This window comes from Oncorhynchus gorbuscha, linkage group LG16 (assembly GCF_021184085.1).
Source record: "Oncorhynchus gorbuscha isolate QuinsamMale2020 ecotype Even-year linkage group LG16, OgorEven_v1.0, whole genome shotgun sequence".
Taxonomy (NCBI): domain Eukaryota; kingdom Metazoa; phylum Chordata; class Actinopteri; order Salmoniformes; family Salmonidae; genus Oncorhynchus; species Oncorhynchus gorbuscha.
Window position 1 is genome coordinate 17,517,590 of NC_060188.1, and position 25,645 is coordinate 17,543,234.

At 45.6% G+C, this 25,645-nt stretch overlaps 1 protein-coding gene across 5 annotated transcripts in view; it reads right to left on the bottom strand.

Annotated features, from left to right (window-relative positions):
• LOC123998812 (microtubule-associated serine/threonine-protein kinase 1-like) overlaps positions 1-25,645 on the bottom strand; it is a 78,184-nt gene that overhangs the window by 19,627 nt on the left and 32,912 nt on the right. For all 5 annotated transcript variants that reach the window (XM_046303983.1, XM_046303982.1, XM_046303985.1 and 2 more), the window contains 15 exons: positions 20,300-20,397; positions 20,104-20,179; positions 19,448-19,520; positions 17,010-17,246; positions 16,428-16,637; positions 15,732-15,833; positions 9,387-9,519; positions 9,213-9,280; positions 8,731-8,807; positions 8,336-8,544; positions 8,073-8,211; positions 7,815-7,947; positions 7,021-7,186; positions 6,806-6,907; positions 6,422-6,544 (listed from right to left, as the gene is read on the bottom strand). In XM_046303983.1, the coding sequence (XP_046159939.1) occupies positions 6,422-6,544; positions 6,806-6,907; positions 7,021-7,186; positions 7,815-7,947; positions 8,073-8,211; positions 8,336-8,544; positions 8,731-8,807; positions 9,213-9,280; positions 9,387-9,519; positions 15,732-15,833; positions 16,428-16,637; positions 17,010-17,246; positions 19,448-19,520; positions 20,104-20,179; positions 20,300-20,397 (1,946 nt within the window). The remainder of the gene's footprint in view (positions 1-6,421; positions 6,545-6,805; positions 6,908-7,020; positions 7,187-7,814; positions 7,948-8,072; positions 8,212-8,335; positions 8,545-8,730; positions 8,808-9,212; positions 9,281-9,386; positions 9,520-15,731; positions 15,834-16,427; positions 16,638-17,009; positions 17,247-19,447; positions 19,521-20,103; positions 20,180-20,299; positions 20,398-25,645) is intronic.

Consider the following 25,645-nt stretch of genomic DNA (forward strand, 5'->3'; position numbering starts at 1 on the left):
TGGAGCATGTGTGGATATACTCCAAGCTCTCTTCCCAGTCTGCCACTGAGATGTCAGTCCCTAGTTCTTCCTCCCATTTTGCCTTGATGGCATCAGTAGAAGGTGTGCTAACAGATTGAAAAGCATCATATAGACGCGATATCAGTTTATCTGAGGTGGGGCATATTTTTATGCATCTGTCAAACATGGACGGTTTAGCATTCCCAAATGTTGGGAGGTGTTTTCTAACGTAGTCTCTAATTTGTAGGTATCTGAAAACATTACTTCTGGGAAGATTATAAGTTTCCCTCAGCAGCTCAAAGGAAGCAAAGGTCCCTTCTATGTATAAATCCCCTATGGTGCTTATCCCCAACTCTCCCCATCGCTCAAAGGTGTTATCAAGGTTAGAAGGGGCAAAGGAGGGATTCCTGGCGACAGGGAGCATGAATGACATTGGTCTGAGCTCAAAGTGGACTTTAATTTGCTTCCAGATTCGGACTGTGCTATGTATTATAGGATTGTTACAATAAAGTGACATCTCCAGATTGACAGGCGACAAAATCACAGCGCCAATAGAGAAGGGGTGACACTCCTCCCGCTCCATACTAAGCCAGCTGTATGCCGGGAGTACGTCATCCAACAGAAACGTAACAATGCGGAGGTTAGCGGCCCAGTAATAAAATATAAAATTTGGGAGAGACAATCCTCCTTCCATCTTGGATTTACAGAGGTGTTTTTACCTATTCTGTGTGTTTTATAATCCCAGATGAAAGGATTGATAATTGAGTCCAGTTGTTTATGAAAGGATTTAGGTATGAATACTGGGATGTTCTGATATAGGTAGAGCAGTTGTGGGAGGAAGACCATTTTAATGGCATTAATTCTTCCGAGCAGAGAAATTGGGAGAGTTCTCCAAAATAGTATGTTTGCTTTGAGTTTTTGTATCAGAGAGGGGAAATTCTCTTTAAATAGTAAGGAGTATTGTTTGGTAACTACAATTCCTAGGTAGGTAAATTTTTCTGAAGATAATTTAAATGGGAGATGTTCTAGCCAGGAGGTATTTTGCGACCGTATGGGCATTAATTCACTCTTGTTCCAATTTATTCTGTATCCCGAGAAGGTACCAAACAAATTGATCACATCAAGAATAGCTGGGATACTAGCCTGGGGTTCTGTTACATAGAGGAGGATGTCATCTGCGTATAGGGAGATCTTATTTAGAGTATCTTTAGTATTATAGCCGTGTATTGCTGCATGAGATCTAATCGTCTGAGCGAGCGGTTCGATAATTAGGGCGAAGAGCATAGGCGACAGCGCACAACCCTGCCTTGTCCCCCTGTTGAGGTTAAATCGGGGCGACAATGATTGGTTAGTGAGTATTCTGGCACAGGGGTTCCTATATAAAAGCTGGATCCAATTTATGAACCTATCTCCAATATTACATTTCTGTAGGACCTTGAATAGATAGGGCCACTCAACTTGGTCAAAGGCCTTTTCGGCGTCAAGAGATATGACGGCAAGGTCCACGTTGGGTAACCTCTGAGAATACATAATATTGAAGAGGCGCCTGAGATTGAAGAATGAGTTTCTGTTAGGGATAAAGCCGGTCTGATCCGAATGGACCAATTTGCCAATTAAAGTGCTAAGCCTGTTAGCCAGAGTTTTTGCTAAAATCTTTTGGTCTGTATTAAGGAGAGATATTGGTCTGTATGACCCTACCTCTTCTGGATCTTTACCCTTCTTATGTATAACTGTAATGAACGCTTCGTCCAAAGTAGAAGGGAGAGCTCCATCCTCATTGGCCTGAATCAACATTTTGTGCAGCTAGGGAGAGAGCATGTTGCTGAATGTTTTATAGAATTCACCAGGGTATCCATCTGGGCCCGGGGTCTTGCCACTCTTTAGAGATTTAATTGTTTCTCAGATTTCATCAAGAGATATTTCCTTATTCAGGAAGTTAGAATCTTCCTGGTTCAGGGCAGGAAGATTACAGTCCTCCAAAAATGTTTGCATAATTAAGGGGTTAGGATCCGCTTTAGATGTATATAGAGTCTCATAAAACTGCCGGAATCTGTCATTGATGTCTTTGGGGGAAGAGAGTAATTCCCCAGATGCAGATTTAACCCTGTGAATCATTCGGTCACTCACATTTTTTCGAAGTTGTCTGGCGAGTAATTTGTGTGGTTTGTCACCAAACTCAAAATATTTTTGCTTGGCATAGAGAAAAGATTTAGCAATTTTAGCTGAGAGAATCTGATTATATTCAAATTTTAAAGAGGTAATTTTTTTATGTTTCTCCATAGATGGGTGGCTAGCATTCTCCCTATCCAGTAAGTGAATTTGTCCCTCTAGTTCTTCCAGTTTTCCTCTGTTTTGCCTATTCCTGGCAGCCTGAAAGGAGATGATACAGCCTCTCAGATAAGCCTTCAGTGTTTCCCACAATAATGCTGGGGAGGTCTCTGTGTTGTCGTTGGTATCAAAGAAAACATTAATTTGGTCTTTAAGATATTCACAGAATGTTGGTTCTGTGAGGAGCTGAGGATTCAACCTCCAGACCCTCTCGTTTGGTACGTCACCCAATCTCAGGGAGAAGGTGAGTGGACTGTGGTCCGAGATTATAATATCATGATACCTCACATTACAGGTATAGGGGAGTAGTCTAGCATCCAACAAAAAGTAGTCAATTTGAGTGTAAACCTTGTGAACATGAGAGTAAAAGGAGTATTCCCTACCCGTAGGGTTAGCGATCCTCCATATATCAAATAAGTTTGAATTTTTTATGTAGGTATTCAAGAATTCGCTTGAATAGGAGGTAGGGGTTCGCCGGGTAGAGGATCTATCCAAATATTGGTCTAGCACACAGTTAAGGTCCCCTCCAATGACCAGGTTAGTATGGGAGATATCTGGAATCAGGGCAAGGACTCTTTTGAAAAAAGAGGGGTTGTCAATGTTTGGCCCATAGATATTTAGTAGAGTTACTGAGGTAGAGTGGATTTCTCCTATTGCGATCACATACCGACCCTCTTTATCCGCAATAGTGGTTTTATGTAGAAAGGGAATTCCTTTCCGTACCAGAATCGCTGTGCCTCTCGTTTAGGCATAGAGGTTAGAGTGATACACTTGCCCCACCCACCTACACTTAAGTCTGCTATGAGAGTTATTCTTCAGATGGGTTTCTTGCAAAAATATAATATCAGACGAGAGTGCTTTCAAGTGGGCTAGGACCTTGCCCCTCTTAATTGGTTTGTTTAAACCCTTGACATTCCAGGAAGTGAATGTAAGCCCCACCCTCCTCTCATTTGTAGTTCCTATGGTGGCCTGCATACCATGTAACTTGATAAAAAGGTAAGAAAGCGCACCAAACCATCACGATCAGCATATGTAGCACCTACACCCGAGCAGTATCCAACCCACCCCTCCCCCTGCCAGCACCTTTACTTCCCACCCTGTTCCCCTAATTTCCACAACACTTACCCCCCCATCAACCCACATTTAACAGGAATGTACAAACAGGAGAGAAAAAAAAGGAAAAATAAAAATAATAAACACATTGTCTGGCCGATGCCATAAAAGCACGGCGTGACCTCGAACAAGAGGTAAAACAAAAATAAAATACCAACTATACGTTCACCTCTCACTATCCTAGAACTTCTACTAACATATGAACTGAGGAGGCTCCCGCAAGTTAAGTGTTCAGTTAGCATCTAATAAACCTAAACCGAATAAGTTGCAACTTAAACATATTGCGCATTTAAGCGTCATCCTGGGTCAATCCCAGAGATAAGCAAGATATAGCCTCAAGATAATATTGCTAAGCACTGCCGGTCAAAAAATAAACCATCCGCAACCGACCTAGTCAGCCGTACCTTTACATACTGTGGGTCAGGAGATCGGAACAAGGATTTGTTAAATTAAACGTTCCCCCCATAAAAAAAATATGTTTAATAAAAAATAAGTAAAAATATATACCTTATATATATATATATATACATACACATACATACACACATACATACACCTATACACATATATATATACATACATACATACACACACCCATATATACATATATATACATACACACACACACACATCCATACATATACATGTATGTATACATAACCACACAAAAAAATCATATATATAAAAATATATATTTAAAGAATATGTATATACATCCATATGCACACATACACATACAAACATTCATACCCCAGAATAACAATCTACACTGATTTAAAATATACACATACATAATACTAAAATGCTAAGAGAAAATAGTAATAAAGTACAAATAGTAATTATATTACGGTGGGACTCTAGTCGGGAGAGAGGCCCACGGCCAGACAAAGGCAGAACGGCACAAAACATCAACTTGCTAACCAGGCGTCTGCCCCCTCCCAACCATCACCCCCAGTCCCCTGCAAGCAATAAATAAATGGTATGGTAGTAAGAGTGATGTAAGGATTGTAAAATAAATAACGAAACAAAACAAAAGTGGGGGAATATAAGTATATCCGTCCAAAGGTGTCAGTGATCAAACCTGGAAGTAAAAAATATGCATCGCTGAGCACAGCCGGGATGAAAGTGAATTTAACGTTAAATGAGAGCTCTGACCGCCATCCATTGGTCTGCTCAGCGTCTTACATGCTCGGTAGCCCTTGTTGAGCCCGTTTAATACGTTTTCACCCAATATGGTATAGTATGGATTCGAGTCCATGAGCAGACCCTAACACGCACTAACAAGGCACTCTAACCTGTACGGGGGATTGGTGTATATCCCCGGATAAACTTCTCTGCGTCCAAAACCGAGGAGAGCCAAATCTTCTCACCGGAAGGCGGGGTAATTCTTAGTCTTGCAGGGAAGAGTAAGGCTGGGTGAAGATGGAGTTTGTAGAGTTTGGTCATGACATCTCTGTAGTCGGCGCGATGCTTTGCCACATCGGGCGCATAATCCTCATAGACACTGAATGGATGCCCTTTATGTGACAGGTTGCCCCTCATTCGAGCTTCACGCAGGATAAGATCCTTGGTCTTGAAACTGTGACAACAGATTATTACTGGGCGAGGACGTTGGCCCGGTCCAGGCACTGGGACAAGGGAGCGCTGTGCGCGGTCCAGCTGGGGATCCGAATCCAAAACATCCGATCCCATTGCATCCTTCAATAGCTTGGCGAAGAAGTCGGTAGGGCGAGAGCCCGCCTCTATCCCCTCTGCCAGACCAACAACGTGAAGGTTATTACGTCTGGATCGGCCCTCCAGGTCCACCACTTTCACAGAAAGCCTCTGCACAGTATCCTGCAATGACGAGCATAGCTTCTCTAACTCGTCGATCCTACCAGCGTTGAATTCAGAAGCTTTCTCAAGGTCCACAATACTCTGGCCATGCGAAGCGACCGTTCGAATGACGCTCTCGATTTTGGTGTCCAGCTCAGCAATAGTGGCCTTAAGATCCTCAGCTATAGCAACACGTAGCTCCCCCAAAGCACGGGTAAGTTCTGTAAGTGTCACGTTGTTGCATGTGCCTCCCGCCATGTCTGTCTCATTGTTTAGTGAGGAGTAGGCCTCCGCTGTGGATTTATTGTCCTTTGGTCGCTTATTACTCGGCATTTTCATATAAAAAGTTACAATCTTGTATTAGAAAGAAACGTTTGTTGTAAAAAGTGCCATAAAGTAGGTTAAATTAGATTATTTTGCAAAAAAGTTGCAGGAGCCTCTCACGCACAGCCGTTCACTCCAACATGCTAGCTCCGCCCCCCGTAAGAAGCATTTCAAGGTCCCGGAGTGGCCTAGCCAGTCTCCAGATCTCAACCCCATAGAAAACCTTTGGAGGGAGTTGAAAGTCCGTATTGCCCAGCAACAGCCCCAAAACATCACTGCCCTAGAGGAGATCTGCATGGAGGAATGGGCCAAAATACCAGCAACAGTGTGTGAAAACCTTGTGAAGACTTACAGAAAACGTTTGACCTCTGTCATTGCCAACAAAGGGTATATAACAAATTATTGAGATAAACTTTTGTTATTGACTAAATACTTATTTTTCACCATCATTTGCAAATAAATAAATTAAAAATCCTACAATGTGATTTTCTGGATGTTTTTTCTTTCTCATTTTGTCTGTCATAGTTGAAGTGTACCTATGATGAAAATTATAGGCCTCTCTCCATCTTTTTAAGTGGGAGAACTTGCACAATTGGTGGCTGACTAAATACTTTTTTGCCCCACTGTAGCTATTGTCAATAGATTAGGGGGTTTGGTGGGGTCACGAGAAACTGTTGCAAAAAAATGGGTTCCCCAAAAATTCTGGAGAAGAGAATGGGGTCCCCGTTGAAAATGTTTGAAAACCACTGCCTTATGGTGATTCTATACATTAAGAATGCAACAAATCAGCACAGTTCCCCTTCATGTGACCAGGGGGCAGTGCAGTTAGAGAGAGACTCACTGTCGAAGTAGCTGGTGTCCTCCTCTGACTCTAGGTGAGGGATGAACTCAGCCTTCTGTCTCAGCAGACTGTTCCAGTCCAGTTCAGTGAAGAACGAGTGCTGCTTCACCTCAAATGCACCGCCTGGGGCAGCAAAAGAGAAGGAATGAGAGAGAGAGAGAGAGAGAGAGAGAGAGAGAGAGAGAGAGAGAGAGAGAGAGAGAGAGAGAGAGAGAGAGAGAGAGAGAGAGAGAGAGAGAGAGAGAGAATGAAAGGGAGAGTGAGAATGAAAGGGCGAGCGAGAGAGTGAATCTATATTTTCACTATGAATAGGCAGTTTAGTCCATCTCTGTTACAGCACACATCTGATATTAGCATGTTGTCAACATGCACGTTTATGCTGACCTGTGCCCAGTCGAACCAGTGGGTTGGTCTGAAGCAGAGTAGAGATCAGATGCTGGGCATCGGCAGGAAGAGCGTCATCACCTTCTGGCCACACTATGTCATCTACAAGAGACAGACAGAGATAAGTCGCATTGGACAATGTAGACGTGAGAAAGATGGCTTCAAAATGGCTGTAAGATGCTGCTCAATGAACCCACTAACCGCCAACCTCTCACCTGTGATGACCTGTCCAAAGAGCTCCTCAGGCGTGTCTCCAAAGAACGGCACACAGCCCACCAGGAACTCATAGAGGATGATGCCCATAGCCCACCAGTCTACTGGCTTCCCATAGCCCTGTCTCAGGATCACCTCCGGGGCGATGTACTCTGGCGTGCCACACACCTGATGGAGGGCAGAACCACAGTACTCCTATGAGAGGCTCTGTATTCATATTTATGGATAAAACACTACTGGTGAGATGCTAAGGCCAGTCTCTCTCAAAATGTGAGTAGGAGACATGTGTGGCCAATACACGTTTTGCCAAGCTGAGGGGATCAATGCGAGAATGCCAGGATGAAACATGAAAGCTTTGGACGTTGTGTTTTCATGTGCAGATGGGTATTCGTCAAATGCTAACAGATCTGTGGCTGTGAGAAAGCCGAGCCAATAAATAATTGGGGATTTAATTGAAGCAGCACCATTCAAAGGGTGGGGAAAACAAAACATCTGAACATCTGTTGATTATAATAACTAAGGCATATTTGGTTATCATTTTGATCAACATTTTGTTCGATGTTGATCATTTCATTTCTTCACGCTTTGACAACTATATGCACACATTTATAAATTCAGCCTTAATTTATTAATTTGTCTAGAAATAAATACATAAAAAATGGATTAGGTATAGTTTTTTTTCTGAATGGTTATGGAAAATGTAGAAATTTAAATACATTACTGCAAATTCATTTTGAACGCCTGCCAAGGTTGTGTATACTGTGGTGGGTTTCTCTGCTCTATATACAGTGCACACCTGTTTGTCCAGGAACTCTCTGGTGTCCTTCTCAATGTGTCCCTCGTACAGGTTAGTGGTGAGGCTCATCAGACCCATCTTGGACAGGCCAAAGTCAGTCAGCTTGATGTGCCCCATGGAAGTGATCAGAAGACTGGGGACAGACAGGTCAAAGGTTACCTGAAACACTCTTCGTGTTTGTAATATAATCAAACTTTGAGTTCACTCCAATGAGTCCCATATGATAATTGTTCAATGCCAACCCAAGTGAGGTCTTACTTGTCTGGTTTGAGGTCGCGGTGCACGATGCCATAGTTGTGGATGTACTCCAGTGCCAGGACGGTCTCGGCAAAGTACATGCGTGCCATCTCCACAGGCAATGCCCCGATGTTTTTCAGCAGGGTGGCACAGTCTCCCCCTGGCAACAGATAACACGTGATCAGGCTGACTGCTAACATTCCCATCACCAGCAATGTCCTAAATGCTGCTCCTGTCCTAAACAGACAGGTAATGGTGTCCCGTATATTATTGTGTTAACTTACCCTCCACATACTCCAAGACCATACAGAGGTGCCTGCGGGTCTCAAAGGAGCAGAACATGGAGACCACGAATGGGTTCTCAGCAAAGGTCAGGATGTCTCTCTCTACGAAGGCCTGCTGGATCTGGTTCCTCAGGATCAGGTTCTGCTTGTTGATCTTCTTCATGGCGAAACGCTGACGGGTCTCCAGGTGACGGACCAGGTAAACAGCCCTGGAGACACACACACGCATACACACAGTTAGTAATCTGATTTTATACACATTTTACTGAGTAAATCTAGTGTTTTCTCCTAAAAGCATTCAATGGACATCAACAGATGGCTCAGAGACATGTACTAATGTAACATTCATATGCGTGAACACCCACACACACACCCACACTCACACCCACACTCACCCATAGGCTCCATTGCTGATCAGCTTTATGGTCTGGAAGTCAGTCTCTTCGGGCGTCTTCATAGCTCTCATCTTGCCCTGAGGGAGAGAGCATGACAGTAGGGTAAGATGAGACTGGATCTGGCCAGACCTCCAACACCAGGCCCACAGGAGTGACGTCGTCTTTTTCACCCAGTGCTACCCTTGTCTTCCTGACTTCTTGTCCAGTTAGCAGAATTTTGGTACCTGTCCTGATGGTTGAAGGAGGGCTGATTGCAAGGCTACAAGGCACTAGAGGATATCCTGCTTCGGACTCTAATCAAAGCAAATGGACTCAATTACGTAGGGTAATGTCCACTGTGCCAAGTAATTAATAGAGGAAGCATATTCATTAGAGTCAGCAGGACCTTGGACTACAGTTTGACTTAACCCAAAGGGACAGAGGGAGAGGGGGGTTGATGGTGGGTGGCCTGAGAAGAGGTGGAGTAGGGACAATGTTCTCACCTCTGTTGAGTCGTCTGTTTCTGGGGTGAGAGGTCCCTCACTGTCGTAGCTGTCCAGGTTCACCATTTCTGGGGACATACAGAGGGAGTACCTATGAGCTGCATTTCAGCAATACATAGAGTGAGAGAGCAACAGTAGTCAACACAAGTCAAGTTTTCTCATTCTCTCGCTCACCCTCTATAGGGTCTCGTGTCAGTCCCAGCTGGCTGATAATGTAGCGAGGGATGTCCGTCTTCATCAGGTGTCCCTCCTTGGCGTGGTCCTCTGCTGCCTCCAGCAGGTGGTAGAACTCCTCTGGATTAAACTCCTGAGGGAGAGGAACAGGGGGACCACATTCAGTGTGACACAGGTATAACACTGCTTGAATCAAGATATAACTAATTTTATTGCCGCACTACAGACGCGATATCAGTCCGCTAATACTGGATTAGTAAAGGCCCAGTGCACTACTTTTTTGATGACATTTTTTTCAAATAATTATTCAGATTTTTCTACTTCCCGCGTCTATGCATGTACCAAATATAAAATACTAGTTGAATGGGTTTCCATCACATTTTCAACTCTACGGATGATTTTCTCACCCCAAATGTTTTATATAGCGAGTGAGTCATCAGAGTCATCAGAGTCTCACCCTCTTTTACACTGCTGCTACTCTCTGTTCATCATATATGCATAGTCACTTTAACTATACATTCATGTACATACTACCTCAATTGGGCCGACCAACCACTGCTCCCGCACATTGGCTAACCGGGCTATCTGCATTGTGTCCCGCCACCCGCCAACCCCTCTTTGACGCTACTGCTACTCTCTGTTCATCATATATGCATAGTCACTTTAAACATATCTACATGTATATACTACCTCAATCAGCTTGACTAACCGGTGTCTGTATATATCCTTGCTACTGTTATTTTCAAATGTCTTTTTACTGTTGTTTTATTTCTTTACTTACACACACACACACACACACACACACACACACACACACACACACACACACACACACACACACACACACACACACACACACACACACACACACACACACACACACACACACACACACACACACACACACACCTTTTTTCGCACCATTGGTTAGAGCCTGTAAGTAAGCATTTCACTGTAAGGTCTACTATACCTGTTGTATTCGGCGCATGTGACAAATAAACTTTGAATTGATTTGAACCAGTGTTCCGGTTTGGAGCGAGTGGTCGCATCGGTGCTTCGCTCCCGCAGGTAGTATAACTTTTTACATTTCATTATATAATTTCATTATATTTCATTATAGCACAACGGTTTGATTTGTCTAATCCTAGCAATTTCTTCTCAGCTAGCTACATAGCCGTCTTTGTATCAAAGATAATTGCGTAACTATCGTATTTCGCCGTCCTAACGTAGTCTTCACTAGCCAGCTAGCTAACGTCCACTGATTAGCTGCACTGGGAAAACTATTACACTCAACTGAACGACTTGATTAGTGTAGTGTTAGCTAGCTACACAGCTGTCTTTGCTGTCTTCGTATCTTCGTTCCAAGATAATTGTGTTGTTTAGGTTTAGAGTGTGTAGTCTTAGAGTGATTATCTTAATTTACCGAGGTTAGCTAGCCAGCTATTTGCCGTCCTTAACGTAGGAGACTCTGCTAGCTAGCCAACAGCTAGCCAACGCTAGCCAACGTCTTCTGAATAGAACTCAACAACCCGGTCGCATTCACAGGTAGTATCACATTTTCATTTCATTTCATTACAGTATAACGGTTTGATTTGTTTGATCGTAGCTAGCTACTTAGCTAGCTACATAGCCATCTTTGTATCAAAGATAATTGTGTAGTCTAGAGCGATTTTCTAGGTTAGCTAGCCAGCTATTGTCGTTCTTTTAATGCAACGTAACGTAAACAACACTACTAGCTAGCCAGCTAGCCCCCGAACAGCAGCACTGTAGAAACTATTACACTCAACGGAACGACTTGATTAGTGTAGTGTCAACAACGCACCCACTGCCAGCTAGCCTACTTCAGCAGTACTGTATCATTTTAATCATTTTAGTCAATAAGATTCTTGCTACGTAGCTTAACTTTCTGAACATTCGAGACGTGTAGTCCACTTGTCATTCCAATCTCCTTTGCATTAGCGTAGCCTCTTCTGTAGCCTGTCAACTATGTGTCTGTTTATCCCTGTTCTCTCCTCTCTGCACAGACCATACAAACGCTACACACCGTGTGGCCGCGGCCACCCTAATCTGGTGGTCCCAGCGCGCACGACCCACGTGGAGTTCCAGGTCTCCGGTAGCCTCTGGAACTGCCGATCTGCGGTCAACAAGGCAGAGTTCATCTCAGCCTATGCCTCCCTCCAGTCCCTCGACTTCTTGGCACTAACGGAAACATGGATCAGCGGGGTGGTGGCACCGGGATCCTCATCTCTCCCAAGTGGTCATTCTCTCTTTCTCCCCTTACCCATCTGTCTATCGCCTCCTTTGAATTCCATGCTGTCACAGTTACCAGCCCTTTCAAGCTTAACATCCTTATCATTTATCGCCCTCCAGGTTCCCTCGGAGAGTTCATCAATGAGCTTGATGCCTTGATAAGCTCCTTTCCTGAGGACGGCTCACCTCTCACAGTTCTGGGCGACTTTAACCTCCCCACGTCTACCTTTGACTCATTCCTCTCTGCCTCCTTCTTTCCACTCCTCTCCTCTTTTGACCTCACCCTCTCACCTTCCCCCCCTACTCACAAGGCAGGCAATACGCTCGACCTCATCTTTACTAGATGCTGTTCTTCCACTAACCTCATTGCAACTCCCCTCCAAGTCTCCGACCACTACCTTGTATCCTTTTCCCTCTCGCTCTCATCCAACACCTCCCACACTGCCCCTACTCGGATGGTATCGCGCCGTCCCAACCTTCGCTCTCTCTCCCCCGCTACTCTCTCCTCTTCCATCCTATCATCTCTTCCCTCCGCTCAAACCTTCTCCAACCTATCTCCTGATTCTGCCTCCTCAACCAACCTATCTCCTGATTCTGCCTCCTCAACCCTCCTCTCCTCCCTCTCTGCATCCTTTGACTCTCTATGTCCCCTATCCTCCAGGCCGGCTCGGTCCTCCCCCCCCCCCGCTCCGTGGCTCGATGACTCATTGCGAGCTCACAGAACAGGCCTCCGGGCAGCCGAGCGGAAATGGAAGAAAACTCGCCTCCCTGCGGACCTGGCATCCTTTCACTCCCTCCTCTCTACATTTTCCTCCTCTGTCTCTGCTGCTAAAGCCACTTTCTACCACGCTAAATTCCAAGCATCTGCCTCTAACCCTAGGAAGCTCTTTGCCACCTTCTCCTCCCTCCTGAATCCTCCTCCCCCTCCTCCCCCCCCTCCTCCCTCTCTGCATTTTGAAAAGAAGGTCGACGACATCCGATCCTCGTTTGCTAAGTCAAAAGACACCGCTGGTTCTGCTCACACTGCCCTACCCTGTGCTCTGACCTCTTTCTCCCCTCTCTCTCCAGATGACATCTCGCGTCTTGTGACGGCCGGCCGCCCAACAACCTGCCCGCTTGACCCTATCCCCTCCCCTCTTCTCCAGACCATTTCCGGAGACCTTCTCCCTTACCTCACCTCGCTCATCAACTCATCACTGACCGCTGGCTACGTCCCTTCCGTCTTCAAGAGAGCGAGAGTTGCACCCCTTCTGAAAAAACCTACACTCGATCCCTCCGATGTCAACAATTACAGACCAGTATCCCTTCTTTCTTTTCTCTCCAAAACTCTTGAACGTGCCGTCCTTGGCCAGCTCTCCCGCTATCTCTCTCTGAATGACCTTCTTGATCCAAATCAGTCAGGTTTCAAGACTAGTCATTCAACTGAGACTGCTCTCCTCTGTATCACGGAGGCGCTCCGCACTGCTAAAGCTAACTCTCTCTCCTCTGCTCTCATCCTTCTAGATCTATCGGCTGCCTTCGATACTGTGAACCATCAGATCCTCCTCTCCACCCTCTCTGAGTTGGGCATCTCCGGCGCGGCCCACTCTTGGATTGCGTCCTACCTGACAGGTCGCTCCTACCAGGTGGCGTGGCGAGAATCTGTCTCCTCACCACGCGCTCTCACCACTGGTGTCCCCCAGGGCTCTGTGCTAGGCCCTCTCCTATTCTCGCTATACACCAAGTCACTTGGCTCTGTCATAACCTCACATGGTCTCTCCTATCATTGCTATGCAGACGACACACAACTAATCTTCTCCTTTCCCCCTTCTGATGACCAGGTGGCGAATCGCATCTCTGCATGTCTGGCAGACATATCAGTGTGGATGACGGATCACCACCTCAAGCTGAACCTCGGCAAGACGGAGCTGCTCTTCCTCCCGGGGAAGGACTGCCCGTTCCATGATCTCGCCATCACGGTTGACAACTCCATTGTGTCCTCCTCCCAGAGCGCTAAGAACCTTGGTGTGATCCTGGACAACACCCTGTCGTTCTCAACCAACATCAAGGCGGTGGCCCGTTCCTGTAGGTTCATGCTCTACAACATCCGCAGAGTACGACCCTGCCTCACACAGGAAGCGGCGCAGGTCCTAATCCAGGCACTTGTCATCTCCCGTCTGGATTACTGCAACTCGCTGTTGGCTGGGCTCCTGCCTGTGCCATTAAACCCCTTCAACTCATCCAGAACGCCGCAGCCCGTCTGGTGTTCAACCTTCCCAAGTTCTCTCACGTCACCCCGCTCCTCCGTTCTCTCCACTGGCTTCCAGTTGAAGCTCGCATCCGCTACAAGACCATGGTGCTTGCCTACGGAGCTGTGAGGGGAACGGCACCTCAGTACCTCCAGGCTCTGATCAGGCCCTACACCCAAACAAGGGCACTGCGTTCATCCACCTCTGGCCTGCTCGCCTCCCTACCACTGAGGAAGTACAGCTCCCGCTCAGCCCAGTCAAAACTGTTCGCTGCTCTGGCCCCCCCAATGGTGGAACAAACTCCCTCACGACGCCAGGACAGCGGAGTCAATCACCACCTTCCGGAGACACCTGAAACCCCACCTCTTTAAGGAATACCTAGGATAGGATAAGTATTCCCTCTCCCCCCCCCCCCTTTAAGATTTAGATGCACTATTGTAAAGTGAATGTTCCACTGGATCTCATAAGGTGAATGCACCAATTTGTAAGTCGCTCTGGATAAGAGCGTCTGCTAAATGACTTAAATGTAATGTAAATGTACCCACTCTGGTATTGGCACGGTACTATTTCTGCGCCCTGCACGCTGTTGGCTAGCGCACACGCATAGCCTACATCACGGGTATTCAACTCTTAACCTACGAGGCCAGGAGCCTGCTGGTGTTCTGTCCTACCTGATAATAAATTGCACTCACCTGGTGTCCCAGGTATAAATCAGTCTCTAATTAGAGGGGAACAATGAAAGTAATGCAGTAGAACTGGCTTCGAGGTCCAGAATTGAGTTGATGAGATTATTGATTATTGCATCGATGATGATGTCACCAGAATAAGACCCTCGATATTTATTGGAAAGGAGCATCTAGATCATGACCTTGCACTTTCACCACCCTGTGAAGTTCATCGTAAATTATTGAATCTGTCGCCTAATAAACTGCATGCTTCCCTGACGAGTTGTAGTGGGAGGACCATACACATGTCATTGCAAGACTCTAAGTTCACTTCCATTTGATGGGTTGTTATTTCAAAATTTGAGCATAAAAGAGTCAGAGTGCAGTATAACTACAGTATGCTGCAAATACTGCGTCCAAAATACCACTGTTTTATTTACAGCAGTAATTTAGCAATTAGAGTGCAGTATAACTGCAGTTCAACTGCAGTACACTACAGTTATTCTGCAATTATTGCGTCTAAAACACCACAGTCAACTGCAGTTACTACACTTCTACTGCAGTTTCAAAATTGCAATCTTTTTTTTGTAAGGGCTTGTCTAACGTATTCTATTTGGTCGACATTTGGAAGGTTCACTGAAAAAAAATTCCATCAGGCCTGTCGTGAATTTTTTTTTATCCAACATGTCCTTTACGCACATAAAAATGTTGGATGGAAGCCAAGTTCATGAGGCCTGCTGGCTGCGTTCACCCAGAGGACAGGATCTCCTGATCTACCAGAGATCCTGAGTCAGTCTGGGCTACACACACAGGCTCAAACTTTAAATGACACAGTCACGGTCTGTGAGACTCAGACAGGACTTCAGGGGGCCGCTGGTATTTGTAATACTGTAGCAAGGCAACTGGAATTTTAATCTAAATGCAAATGGAATGGCTAGCCAGTCAGATTGGGCCTTTTATCAAGGTGCTTAGTTGGAGCTCAGTATTTTTGCCCTACTGTGTAATAAACCCCCTGTTTAAATGTTTCTAATGACTGTTTGTGCTCATATTTATTTAAGGAAATGAATTTGTCTTTGGTTCAGGCCAGGGATATGGTCTGTTAAATAATTAGTGGGGCCATGGACCGTGAATATGACTGTGAACACTCTCATGACCATTACCATGACTGTGATTGTGTTCAGAGTTCTGTTTTCTGTTCTCACCAGGCACTCCAGCAGCCTTGCTGGGCGAGAGATGATGATGAGGAGTTTCTTCACCAGCTCTGTGACGAAGGCCACCTCTGAGCTCTCTGATCGCTCGTACGCCTGAGGGAGAGAGAAATAGACGGAGGAAGAGAGAGAGAGAGAAAGGTTGAGGGAGAGAGAGAAGTAGAGAGAGAGACAGCGACAGAAAGAAAAATACAAAATAAATCTAAGCTTGGCAGCAGCGCTGGATGTGAGAACAGTCATATTCCAGTCAAAACTAATCCAATCAAACAGAATACTGGCAACCCAAAATAATCAGACCGATTTAATCAACGCGCCAAACCAGGGATACAGAGGAAGTTCCGTGATAGGTTCTATCTGCTCACACAAATCACACACACTATTACACAATTAGCCTTATTTTACTCCTTTACTCATTCTTATCCTTCTGAAAGGCGTAGTGCTGTCATTTGAAATGAGATGATAGGAACTAAATGTGCCTCTCAGCAGCCTGCAGCTAGGCCACCCAGACATGAGAAGAGCCCGATATTGAGACAATGTGGCTCCCATTCAACAATTCCACTCAGGGCTATGCTGATGTTATACACTGCAACATAAGAGTGGCTTATGGGCAGCTCTATAACCCCAGAACTGACCTGTCCTGGCACCTATCATGACATCTTAGCCTATAGTTGCAGTGCTTCTGTGACTCACGTCATTGAGCAGCTTCTCCAGGTTCTCCTGCAGCTCAAAGAAGTAGACAGTGGTGATGAGGCCCTCGCGAGCTTTGGACAGGCAGTCCCTGGACAGCTCTGCTATCTGATGGTGGATGAAGCTGATGACCCCGTCGGCCAGCGGCAGCACGCTCTCAGGGGAGAAGGCATTGATGAACTCTGCTAGATGCTCCTCCATCTGAGCCGTGGCCTGGGAGAGGGAGATACAGGAAACAGAGTTAGGAGAGTTTTACCCATTTCATATTTTACATTCAAAACTGAAATAGTTCAGTTTCGCTCCATTGACCCGTGATATTTCCATCATTCTCACTTCCACCTGTTTAAAAGTAGACATACAAATCAGACATACAAATCAGAGAGGAGACAGCCTCGTTTCCCCTCAACTTCCATAGAAGAGAGTTTCTATGACATACAGTACCACACTGAGCAAACACCATAACCTGCTTCCTTTTGATACCAGTGTGCTATAACCAATCCTTATCCTTACTTGCACTTGAAAGTGTGAGAGACAATTATGTTTTGTGTGTGTGTGTGGATGTGCGTCTGTGTGTGTGTGTCTTACTTTGGGGAAGCGCTCCTTGTACACATGGTTCATCATGACGATCTCATTGTCATAGCAGGAGGGGGAGCGTCCAGGACTGAGGCTGCGGGAGCGCGGCCGCATGTGTGGTGAGCAGCGGCCCCCATCATCGTCGGTGATGCTCTCCGTGCTGCCAAAGTGCTTGGACAGGAAGTGCAACTCGTCCATGGTGGGCTGGAAAGGCAGCTGGTGCAGCCGCTCCTGAGATGAGCTGGAGGACTGGAGGGGGAGGAAGAGAGAGAGAAGGAGGAGAAAGAGAAGGGAGGAAGAGTGGAGGTGTTGGACAGAAGACAAAAGAAGAAGACAATTGATGGTCTCTCATACATGAAATCCAGTTTTTGTATTGGCCAGAACCATAGCTAATCATGTTCTCTGGTGGCTCTGGTAGTGGCTATACTGGGAAGTGGGGACAGTTAACCTCATCCATCTGTCTCACCTCCGAGAGACGGAGAGAGACATTAATGAAGTGAGCACAGCACCAGGGTCTGCTACATTAATCTGTCCCTTTCAGACACAGACTCATTTACCTGCTGAGTCAAAGCAATGGGACTTGACATTCACCACTAACCACAGGCTCAATCCCAAATCAATCCCAATTGGCATCCCTGCTTAAAACAATCAGGACATGGATGGATGGAAGGACGGGAAGATTATCTCTGTCACTGCATTTCATGGTTATAAATGTTCTGTTATTCATCGATGCTGCTTTCTCAATATGTCTGCCAGGGTATTGAAAAAGCACAGTTTTCACTCCCAAATGGATCTGTCTCCACCATAGCCATGATCAGACTCAGTCCCAGGGGAGAGGAGGGGACTCTGTGGTAGGACTGGTACTAGTTGTGAAGAGGGCACGATAACACCCTTTCCCCCCCCAGGAGACTGAAAAGATTTGGCATCAAGATCCTCAAAAGGTTCTACAGCTGCACCATTGAGAACATCCTGACCGGTTGCATCACTGCTTGGTATGGTAACTGCTCGGCATCTGACCATAAGGCGCTACAGAGGGGCCAAGGATCCTGCCATCCAGGACCTACTGTATATACTAGACGGTGTCAGAGGAAAGCCAAAAAAATGTTCTCTGCTACCGCACGGCAAGCGGTACTGGACCGCCAAGTCTAGGGCCAAAAGGCTCCTTAACAGCTTCTACCCCCAAGCCATAAGACTGCTGAACAACTAATCAAATGGCCACCAGATTATTTACATTGATCCCCCATTTGTGTTGTACACTGCTGCTACTCGCTGTATATTATCTATGCGTAGTCACTTTACCCCTACCTACATGTACAAATTACCTCAACTAACCGGTACCCCCTGTATATAGCCTCGTTATTGTTATTTTATTGTGTTACTTTATACACTTAGTTTATTTGGTAAATATTTTCTTAACTCTTTCTTGAACTGCATTGTGTTGGTTAAGGGTTTGCAAGTAAGCATTTCACGATAAGGTTGTATTCGGCGCATGTGACAAATAAAGTTTGATTTGAAGCCACCCTGCCAGCTCCATACTAAGTTCCATGTCTGGGCTTATTCAGATATATATGTGTTGTTTGTTGATGCATTATTTCCAGTGGGGGTATTTAGCTAAATAGAGCCTGTGGTGAATTGGGCACCGAACAGCATGTACTTGCGCTATCTATTTTCTCCTCTTTTCTACTCTCCTCTCTTATCCCACCGGTCTGGTTCTTATCTAGCTACCCTCATCTGTTCCTCCCTCTCTCACTGGCCAGACGAGAGCAGTCCCCAGGCCTCTGATGTTGTGTTACATAAGTGAGGAAAACAGAGAGGGAGAGAGAGAGAGAGAGAGAGAGAGAGAGAGAGAGAGAGAGAGAGAGAGAGAGAGAGAGAGAGAGAGAGAGAGAGAGAGAGAGAGAGAGAGAGAGAGAGAGAGAGAGAGAGAGAGAGAGAGAGAGAGAGAGAGAGAGAGAGAGACCTGAGGGAGGAGAATCGAAGAAAGAGAAAATGTGGGTAGAGATGATGTTTGTGCCGGTATGTGTGTGTGTCTATAAGTGTGTGAATGAGAGAGAGAAACTGGAGAAGACCCTGAAGCAATGACAGAGACAGTCAGAGTGTACCATGGTGTTAGAAAGAGAAATGAGACAGAGACAGTAAGAATGTACCATGGTGTTAGAAAGAGAAAGGAGACAGAGACAGTAAGAGTGTACCATGGTGTTAGAAAGAGAAAGGAGACAGAGACAGTAAGAGTGTGCCATGGTGTTAGAAAGGGAAAGGAGACAGAGACAGTAAGAGTGTGCCATGGTGTTAGAAAGAGAAAGGAGACAGGGACAGAGACAGTAAGAGTGTGCCATGGTGTTAGAAAGAGAAAGGAGACAGAGACAGTAAGAGTGTGCCATGGTGTTAGAAAGAGAAAGGAGACAGAGAAAGTGAAGTAAGTCAGACAAAGCAGGATAAATCTGTGCTACCGTGGAGCTGGGCGTGTTGGTGCCATATCCAGAGGAGGGCAGAGATGCCAGGGACCATCGTCGACCATCCGCCCTTCAGAGGAGAAAGACAATGTACAGTAATAAACCTGAGAGCATCAGACTTATGCCCAACATCCTCAATGCATCCACCAATCAAACTAATATGGAAATATGCGAATGAGGCGGCGCCTGCACCCTGTATGACACAACTGATCCACCGTATTGTGTTAGTCATAAGAGCCATCCGAAGGGAGAGGGAATTGAGTGGAGTGGCCTGGCCATTGTGTTTATATGGGGCTGCAGCATGCTGCAGTGACAGACTGGCAGAAAGATTTGATAAACATGAACAGTGAGTACAAAAAGCTATTACTGCTCATGCCTCTGCTCCTCTAACTCTGACTGACTGACTGACTGGGAAGAGAAGGGATGACTGGATTGGACCTCTTCACATGTGTATGTTGTTGTGTATCTCAAACATATATACACACATTCCTACCTCCTGGCTAAGCTCTTTGGCTTCCTCTCACCACTGACTCTGAGAGGTGTGATCATTCTCACTGGGAGGTGCTAGACCTGCATCTAACAGGTATTCAACTCTCCCTCCCTCTCTCACATACATACACACGCATGCGTACACAGTGTCAGGGAGCTGTTACCTTCTGGAGGAGGCGAATGAGAAGTGTGCCGCGGTGCTGGAAGAGAAGTTGCGTGGGCTGTCCAGAGGGCTACTTCCTGGAAACATAAAGGAATGGGAATAGAGAAACAGACAGAGCATGAAAGAGGAGGAGAGGTACTCTATAATGACATGTTTACAGTAAGATGTTTCCAGTCCGAGATGGCTGTAGTACGTACCGAGGTGTCCAGGGAGGGGCAGAGGAGAGTGTGGGCGGTGGGGCAGAGTGGGGGAGGTGGTGGTCAGGATCAGACTCTTCCTGTTACTGGTACGACAACTGGAAACACAGAGAAAGACAAATAGAGGGAGTTTTATGAACAATTATGTATTAGTAGGAGACCTTCTGTGAAGGTTTAGTGTGGTACATAAAAGATAGAGTGTGTTACTGCAAGTATGTGTGTGTGTTTGTCTGTGGTTTAGTTTGTTCAAGTGTGTGTTTGTGTGTGTGGACATGTGTGTATGCAGGGCTCACTGCAGGAGGAACAAGACGATAAAGAACATTCAATTTGCCATCAATCCCCAGCCGTCTCCTCTTATGCAAGATAAGGGTGAATAGTAGGAAGGGGGGAGAGATACAGAGCGAGAGAGAGAGAGGGAAGACAACAGGATCCTCTCAAATCAATGGGAGAACCTCAATCCTAATTGGAACCTCCACTCCACACACTCTCCTCCATGTTGTACTACACATGATGACTCTATCTGAGTCACACACAGGCGTTCTTAGTAATGGCACGAGGCCTCTTTAATGGCACTCTAAAAGCCCACAGCTCAGATCCATTTGAAACACACTCAGATAGCTCCATCACCAGCTCTATGACATATTGCCCCATCCACTCCTCTTTAACACTGTATGCACTACCAGTCAGTCAGTGTGGCTTGGCTTTACCGTCAAGGAAAGGAGGAGAGATGCTGCGTTCATATGCTGGTCGGAAATAGGAAACTCGAAAATGTCCAACTTGCTGATTCGTGGGACACGGCAAGTGTATAACTACAACCAGTTAGAAAGATATTCCTAGTTCCATATAGCACGTGAATGTGAGAAGAGTCCTGCTGTTTTTCCACATTACCCTCTGTCACACAGGGTAGAGATTATACAGACATGCCTGTTGCCATAGCCGCAGGAATTAGGGGTGCTGAGGGTGCTGAAAATCCCCCTAAATAAAAACTCTGAATAAAATAATAAATAATAATAATAAAAAATACATTTCTTCACAAAAATGGCGCACTGGGCCTTTACTAGTCCTTTATTAGCGGACCGGTGTAGCCCTCTGTAGCGCGGAAAGATTTTCCTTCCCAAAAATTGCCTCAAGCCTTGAACAATACAACATTTAACTGATTGAAAGTAAGGGGATATCAGTGAACAAATTCCATGATCAAGGCTACGACGGCCCCAGAGCAATGAATGAAGCTTACTCACGTGTTCAAAAGCGCACATCAGACCGGGAGCCTAATGGTTCTCAGGCAGGCCTAGCTCTTCATGTGTCTAAGTTTAGAAAACTATCTCTCTGCAGAAGCGACAGTTACAGGGTTGGTAAAAACAGCTTGATTGCTCTAGCAACATCCGGGAAACTGGGCAGAAGGGAATGGTGCTTCAAATACAGCAATTGTACAACATATTTAATTGTGTCTCTCATTCTCCTTCAACATATTATTGAAAGAGATAAATTGCATCAAAAAAGTTATTTAACAATTTGCAATGTTTGAATTTCCAACATTAATTACTGAACAAGTAATTACATTATTGCCGCCAGCAAGCAGTCTAAAGATGGCAGCATTGCGACACCATGTATAGTGTCGTGAAATGTGAACATGAAGAAAGGATGACCAAATAGGCCTACCAATAAACATTTATCCATTAGCTAAAGCTCTAGGCTACATTCCTTTCTGCTACCACAGAAAGCCCATCATCGAATAGATGTCACAATTTCAGCACCATGGATAGTCTATACTTTGTTAATGCCTGTCTGGTTAACGGGAGGATGAGCTCCTACCATGTGGGGAACCAGAGAAGCTACTTTATACCAGTGGCACAGATGGGGGGGGGTCTACCTGTGTCAGAGCAACGTCCCCTTGGCCATCCCACTCCTCAAGTGCCCTTTTGGGTATTTTTCTGTATACAGTTTTTGTCATTGTTGTTCTGAACCCACTGACCCCAAGTTGTCATGATGTCATCAAGTAACACTTGATAACACTTGATTTAAATAGTCATCCATATTCGGTCTGATGGTTGACTGTTACCGTGACAATCCAATTGCTAACTCAACGACAAGCCGATGTTGATGACCAGTGCAACAGTGGTGCAATTCCACCGAGGTGCAATTCCCACTCTTTCTTCCTTCCGACTGGGCAGTAGCAGAGAGGCAGCAGTTGTGTCCCACACCTGTGTGAAGCTAGCCACAATAAGGATTAGCCACAATAGTGGAATTTTTGCTTCGCCTTAAAAAGTAAAGTCCCCAATTAATACTGACCAAAACAGATACAGAGTGGAATAATGCCATATTTAGACTAGATATTAATGCTAAACAAGGTTGGAATGTTGTTATATAACTTAAAAATAAATACAATAATTTATTAATTTGACAATAAACAGTAAAAAAACAGTTAATTGGTGGCATAAATATATGCACATGTACAGCCTTGCCTATAGAGTGTGCACCCATGAAATGGGGTATCAGACTACAGTACAGTGACACCCACAGAACACAACTATGTCTCGGGTCAGATCTTGGGTATTCGGATTCTGAGTGGACCCGAGAAGAATTCTAATCCTCACTCAACTATTGCTACACGACATATGTCATCAATTTAGGGCACCAGGCATATACATTCAGCCTTTCCCAGCACACAGGCAGATACGTGAGAGGAACTCTCCTTGACTACACACATACACAGCCCCCCCCCCCCACTTTCACCACACCCCACCGCCACACACACAGTTTCTTTGACGTTGTTTCAGAGTGTTTTTCCGTCTGAATAAATGCAAAGTCACTGGGACTAATAGGCTGATTGCTGAGTCATGACGTGAGCTGACTGTAGGATCACCCAGTCGGACAGACACAGAGGCAGTCGCAGAGACAACCTCCTCTATTCCATTGGGAGACAGAAACAGAGTGCTGCTAGCAACCAATCACAGACAGTCTAGTCAGGCTGCAGGTAATGCTAATGATTAGCATGACTCTGCAACAAATCAGTTCAATCAACCCCTGTGTTTGCTCTATCTGTTTGTTTCAGTTGTGAAGATTGTACTCCTGTGCTTGTGGTTATTACTGAGAATGTTGATACAGAGTTGATCACAAAACCAGCTGTTAGCCTAAACCCAAATATCCCCAACCACTAACCAGAGTGACTTCATTCATTTTTGTTTTCATTACCTTTCCTATAAAATATGATCCGTCATCAAGCTTATAGTTATGGTCATTTAAGGTCTCAACTCTTTAGTCTTTGCTACTGATGGATGCCTCTGTAATCCTAATTTGTGGCCCTCATCCCCAGCACCGGGCCTCTCCAGATTCAGTCCTAATTCAACGTGAGGGAGAGGCTTTGGAGACGTATTAATTAACGTTTCATTGCACTGCAGATGATGGTGGGACCAGAAAGCGACGGCGAGCACATTAAACACTGTTTCACCTGGCTTTCATCACGTTTGTGGTTAATTGTTTCTTCAGCAACTGGGGCTATTTAAAGGAGTGCAGGGCGCTCAGAGGCATCAGTGAGAAACCCAGAGTACAAAGAGCCTCACTGGCTGAGATTCTACTTCTGTGGTTCTCAGACTAGCAGGATATAAATGCACTCTCAATGCCGTGGGAAATAAATATGGCTAAGTGTTCACACATATATGTACACACGCACACAAAGGCACGCATGCAAACGTACACACATGCAATTTAAGATGCACTACATGGCCAAAAAGGTGTGGACATCCCTCAAAATGAGTAGATGTTGCTGACAGGTGCATAAAATCGAGCACACAACCATGCAATCTCCATAGACAAACATTGGCATTAGAATGGCCCATTCGGAAGAGCTCAGAGACTTTCAACGTGGCACCGTCATAGGATGCCACCTTTCCAACAAGTCAGTTCGTCAAATTTCTGCCCAGCTGGAGCTGCCCCGGTCAACTGTAAGTGCTGTTATTGTGAAGTGGAAACGTCTAGGAGCAACAACGGCTCAGCTGCGAAGTGGTAGGCCATACAAGTGCATAGAATGGGGCCGCTGAGTGGTGAAGAGTGTAGTGCGTAAAAATGATTTGTCCTTGGTTGCAACACTCACTAATGAGTTCCAAACTGCCTCTGGAAGCAACGTTAGCACAAGAACTGTTAATCGGGAGCTTTATGAAATGGGTTTCCATGGCCGAGCAGCCACCACATGTCTAAGATCACCACGTGCAGAGTGGTGTAAAGCTCGCCGCCATTGGACTCTGGAGCAGTGGAAACGCATTCTCTGTAGTGATGAATCAATCACACTTCACCATCTGGCAGTCTGACAGACATCTCTGGGTTTAGGGGATGCCATGAGAATGCTATCTGCCCCATAGTGCCAATTTTAAAATGTGGTGGAGGAGGCTGTTTTTCATGGTGAAGGGAAATCTTAACATTACAGCATACAATGACATTTTAAATGTACAGTTTTTTTTAACCAGGCAAGTCAGTTATTAAGAACAAATTCGTATTTACAATGACGGCCTACCGTGGAACAGTGGGTTAACTGCCTTGTTCAGGGGTAGAACGACAGACTGTCAGCTCGGGGATTTGATCCAGCAACCTTTCGGTTACTGTCCCAACGCTCTAACCACTAGGCTACCTGCCGCCCTGATTGATGATTTTGTGTTTCCAAGTTTGTGGCAACAGTTTGTCGAAGGCCCTTTCCTGTTTCAGCATGACAATGCTCCTGTGCACAAAGCGAGGTCTATACAGAAATAGTTTGTTGAGATCAGTGTGGAAGAACATGATTGAACTGCACAGAGCCCTGACCTCAACACCATCAGTACAACCCCTTACTCATTATTTAAAGGGCAATTAGTGTTGGTGTAATGGCTTTATAATTTAGGACCAGTCCCCCATGGCCTTGGGGCCCAGACCCATTCTCTGGTTGCTCATTCAGGGTCACAGGCAGACAGGACAGTGGGGAGATGTGGCTGTTTGTTTCAGCCCCAGTGACTAAGGCTGGACTGAACCGGCTGACTCCACACAACCTCCCAGCTGACAGGCTGCTCACTGCCTGGGGCTTCTCACTGAAGAGGACGGAGGGAGATTGAGAGGAGATAATACATTTGGAGGGATGGAAAGGAAGGGAGAGATGGAGAAAGAAATATAGGTGGGGAGAAGACATGGAAAAGAACAAGGGCAAGAAAAGAAAGGGATGGATAGAGAAAATAAAATCATGTGGAAGAGAAAAAAGGAGGGAGGAAAGAGAGAGAGAGACAAAGAGAAATGAGGTAGGGAAAGGGAGGATGTTCTCCCAGTGGTGCTCATCATCCTTGCAGGTGTAACCAGTGTGAAATGGCTAGCTAGTTAGCGGTGCCCGCT